At 43.1% G+C, this 4,721-nt stretch overlaps 1 protein-coding gene across 1 annotated transcript in view; it reads left to right on the top strand.

The window, feature by feature from the left end:
- caly (calcyon neuron-specific vesicular protein) overlaps positions 1-2,951 on the top strand; it is a 6,384-nt gene extending 3,433 nt beyond the window's left edge. The window contains exon 5 of the mRNA XM_084162863.1: positions 1,467-2,951. Coding sequence (XP_084018989.1) covers positions 1,467-1,715 — 249 coding nt within the window. The 3' untranslated portion in view covers positions 1,716-2,951. The remainder of the gene's footprint in view (positions 1-1,466) is intronic.
- The last annotated feature ends 1,770 nt before the right edge of the window (positions 2,952-4,721 follow it).

A 4,721-nucleotide genomic window follows, 5' to 3' on the forward strand; every position in this document is an offset into this window, starting at 1 on the left:
CAGCTTACATGTCCGAGGGCAAGATAGACTACTGAAAGCATCATCATCATCACACATAAACATAAACACACACTGCCTCCTATCCCAGTCAGACGGTCCTAGGGGGTTACATTCATTAAAATCACAGACAAGAAGCAGAGGTTGTTTCTCTAGCTGTTTTGGTCACCTGCAATGTCTCACAGAGACCAACAGAGTTCTTATAATCGCCTTCACAGACATAATTATCATCCAGTCCCAATGACATACTAATACACCCTCGCCTATAGTCCATACTTACTATACACCTCATCTAATACTCATACTGTATTCTGTTTACAACATATTTTCCCACCAGAGACTTCTAAGGGATTCTCTCCCACTCTTTCTGTCTCTTCATTCTGGTAACATAAACTCATTATCTCCTTAGGACACCTCCCAGGCATCGTGTACTCAGGCAACGCTCCACGGCTGTTACTCACTATAAAGGCCCCCTGTCTTTTAAAGAGAGAGAGGCAGGCAAAGCTTTTTGGTCAGGCAGTAGATTGGGACGCCCGTGAATCAGAGAGGGGCCTTTCATAAAGGCTGAGCGTGACTAAACTGTGATTAAAGGCTTAAGACTAAAGGAGGGAGATGGGCAAGGGGGCCTTCCCGGCAAAGGCTTTTGATGTTGATGGGTACAGTGTAGCTCGCAGCGTTTCTCCACGGCTAATGTGTTGTTGGAGACATGGGAGAGGAAAAAGGAGAGTCAAACAGAGGGTGTCGTGGCGTTGTCTTTCGTTTAGTAGAGCGAAGGCAGCCAGGCTTGTTGTGAGAGGTAATTTCTCACACTACTGATGGAAGGTCAGGTAGTCTGTCAGGAAGCCTTGGTTTGCCCTCAGGGGTTTGTTCAGGAAGCTGATGCTACTCAATGGAAAACGCTCTTAAGGAAAACTCACTTGAAGCTTCTCCTGTCAAGCAGAGCTTGGCAAATTGGAGGTGGAGTTCCTTTCTTTATTCCTTCGACAGCTTACGTGTTCATTTATCTAAGGATGGCAACTCAGGTGTCATATCTAATGAGACGAAGCTGGCACATCTAGGTTTGAATATGAAAAATAATTTCCCTGTAGGAACCTTTCTCACCCTCGCCCACGCTGTGGAATAAGGCTTTGTATGACTCACTTGTAAAAAGTAGTTTCACTGAAGGGTAAGGCAGTAGCATGTGACTTTCCCTCATCATTTATTGAGTCCTACCACAACCCATGTGATTATGATAACCAGAATACCTGCTGTCCCTAACCGTAAATAGAGGCAACATCATAATCCGACATCCATTTGTGCTCCCTCTTCTGCCTCCTGGATCCTTTCTCTTACAGAGTTGGGGGTCACTTTTTATTCACTCAATTCAGGAAGTGATTTAAAATTGAACGTTTTTCTGTACCGTAATTCACATTCTGAAGTAAATAATACAATTGACACCAACCATCCTCTCTCTCCTCTTCCCCATGCAGCACAAGCACTGCACCCCAGCAGCAGTCCTGGAGCCCTGGTACTACACAGAGCAGCAGCAGGAGGAGGACCCAGGCGTGGCCCCCCGCTCCAGCAGTCTCTACACCGCCCTGGGTCACCTCAACCAGGCCAAGAGGACCACCACCGGCGCCATCATCCCCGAGCTGCCCCCGTCACCATGGTTCCCCGTCATCAACGCCCTGAAGCAAGCCGAGAGGGCCAAAGAGGAGGCGAGTCGTTCGAAGGAATGAGGGATGCAGGGCTTTCTAGAGGGAAAGGGTTTAGGAAGGGGTGATGGCGATAGAAGGGAATGTGAGATCTCCAAAAGGAAGGGTTAGGAAGAGGGGATGGAGATGGAGATAAGGAAAAAAGTGTTGTTTACTTGGGGGAGTTCCATATGAGGTATTGTGGGTAACGCTCCAAATGTCTCTTTAGGTGTCAGCGTATGTGACTCATTTGCAGTAAAGTTAATCTCTCTATGACGTTATCAGTGAGGACCACCGCCTTGTGTTATGTGTGTGCGTGCCTGTGCGAGAGAGAGAGAGAGAGAGAGAGAGAGAGAGGTGAGAGATGTGCGTATGAGAAGCTTTGGAGAACTGAACATAAGAAGATTCCCTGAAATTCTCACTAGATCGTCCTCATCAGACTGATATGATTTCAGGTTTTCATTTGATTCTGAACTGAATGTAGAGTATCATTAGTAAATGTGGTCTTACAAGGTTTAGTGTTATTACGTTTAGATCGATTAATATCCTAAAGGTTTAGATCTAGTCATGTCATGTCCTACAGGAAAAACAAGACATGTTTTTTGTAGATTTTTACATACACAGTACTGAAATAAAACGTTGTGTTCTGTTCAGGAAGCACACAGCCCACATTAATTTAGAAACCTGATTGTAAAAACCTCAGTAGATTTTCCAGCAACTATGAATAATTTGTGTATGAGGATTTTGGTACGATTGGGTACGATGATCTTGTATATTTGGGTTAATGTCATTTCCATTCAGATGATTTTGAATGTAGTAGACTAGCAGCTGTACAGGTAGGATTAATGTTTCATAATTCATATTTTAACATAACAATAACTACCTAGAGTATCCGTATCTTTGTGTTTTCTAGTATTTATTTAACTACCTATTTATTATATACTTATTTATATTTTAAGCAATTTATTTGCAGATTTTTTGATTTGGGTGAAAAGCTGGCAGGATTTATTTAATATTTTTTGAATTATTTATTTTGGGATTTTTTAAATAGTGAATACAATGCAATGTGATTCATATCAAGTTTGCATTAATCATAATTCATTACAATAACTGGCAGTATTTTTACCATGGATCAGATTGTAAATATGAATGTGATCCTGTCATTACGTCATCATTCACCACCCAGTGTTTATAAACCTTGTTGTGTTCTGAGTGCCAAATGTTTATGTCAGACCCATCTGCTCTGATGTCATCAATAAAGTGTTAAGCTTTCTCATTCCTAATCTGGGACTTGTTGATTTGGCCTTATTACTGTTTGTATGTATTTTCAATACACAATAGCAACGTTGTATTTTTACAATCCAGTTTCAGGTGGTATCTATTTACCTGGTATTTACAAATTGTTTCTGTTAAGTTTAAAAAATAAGAAAAGCAAGTAAAAGTACTCATTCTTTTTGTCCCAAAATCAAATCAAGGGAGAACCAAGTGGAGTCCGTTATTTTCCCTGTCATTATTCAGAGATGACTGGTATGCACAGAATGCAAAACATGACTTACCTCTTTTCTTCAAACCTCAGCTTAGCTATTCAGAACTGAGCCATATCCTCCTTTCTCTCTTTCTGTCTCTCCCTCTCCCGCTCTCTCCCTCTCCCGCTCTCTCGCTGTCTCTCTCTCTTTCGCTTTCTCTCTCTCTCTCTCTCTCTCTCTCTCTCTCTCTCTCTCTCTCTCTCTCTCTCTCTCTCTCTATCTCTCTCTCTCTCTCTCTCTCTCTCTCTCTCTCTTGCTTTCTCTCTCGCTTTCTCTCTCTCTCACTTTCTCTCTCTCTCTCGCTCTCTTTCTCTCTCCTATTTCTGTCAGGGACTCTGCTGTGAGGCTGTCTGCATCTCATTTACACTCACATATTTTCACACCATCGCACTAAGCCCGGAGATGTGTGTGGATTTGTGTGTGTGTGTGTGTGTGTGTATGTGTATGGGAAGGCTTGTGTGTATGTGTGTGTATGCGCACATGTGTGTGTTTGCGTACGCCTGTGTGCACATGCACCTACTGCATGTGTGTGTGTGCCTAGCCACGCTTGTTAATTAAATTGACATTACGCCCAGTTTAGACTGTGATGGGAGTTCTTTCTCTCCCCCTCCGCATGCAGTTGCTGAGTGACAAACTTTGTCCTCTTGGCCTAGGGCATGGAACTACATAAAGTGTTAAAAAGTATTTATTAGGGCATTTACAGACCCCATGCTTGGACAAAGCATAGGATCTTATGCCAAGAAGGCTTAGATTTGGGGCTGGGGGAAAATCATATAAAATCTGCTGGTTAGTCACGTAAAGGCCTCCAGTCCCGTTTCCCTCGCTTTACAACATCAACAGATCTCCACAGTAAAATAGCAGGTTGGCTTTTAATTTGTTCTGACTGTTTGGAGGCTCCACATTCCCCAGTATATTGCGAGGAGTCATTGCCAAAAGTAATTTAGGCTCATTTAGTGTATAACGTTCGCCATTATCAAATTCTTCTGGGGTTTTTCTGATGTCACACATAACGGAGGAGAATGTGAACGTGTGAGAGAGAGGGGGACTTGGAGTGAGGTAACTGTAATGTTCTCTCACTCTCGTTTCATTGTTCTGTTTCATTTTTGATTTGGCTTGGTGATTACTCTCTCTCTCTCTCTCAGCTGCTGATAAGTAGGGAGGTGTAAATAAAGTATGTAAATGGAGAAACAATGTGAGAGAATAGGAGAGAAGAAAGATAGAGACTGAACAAGGAATAAGAAAGAAGGGAGAGAGAGTCAGAAGAGAGATAAAGGAAGAAGAGACGAGAGGCAGTGGACAGAAGCGAGAGAGAAAGAGACAGACAGAAAAATATCAAAACGAAGGAGAAGAGACAATAGGAAACAGAGAGATAAGGGTAAGAACGTGAGTAAAATAAGGGGGAGAAAAGACAGTAGGAAGGAGAGAAAGAGAGAGGAGAGACCGAGGGAGGAAGGGAGGAAGGAAGGGAGGAGAGCAGACGAGAGGCAGCTCAGTCTCGGGGGGGTTGGGCCGGGGTCGGGGTTCG

Source organism: Coregonus lavaretus (assembly GCF_964263955.1).
Source record: "Coregonus lavaretus genome assembly, chromosome: 6".
In the NCBI taxonomy this organism is placed as follows: Eukaryota; Metazoa; Chordata; class Actinopteri; order Salmoniformes; family Salmonidae; genus Coregonus; species Coregonus lavaretus.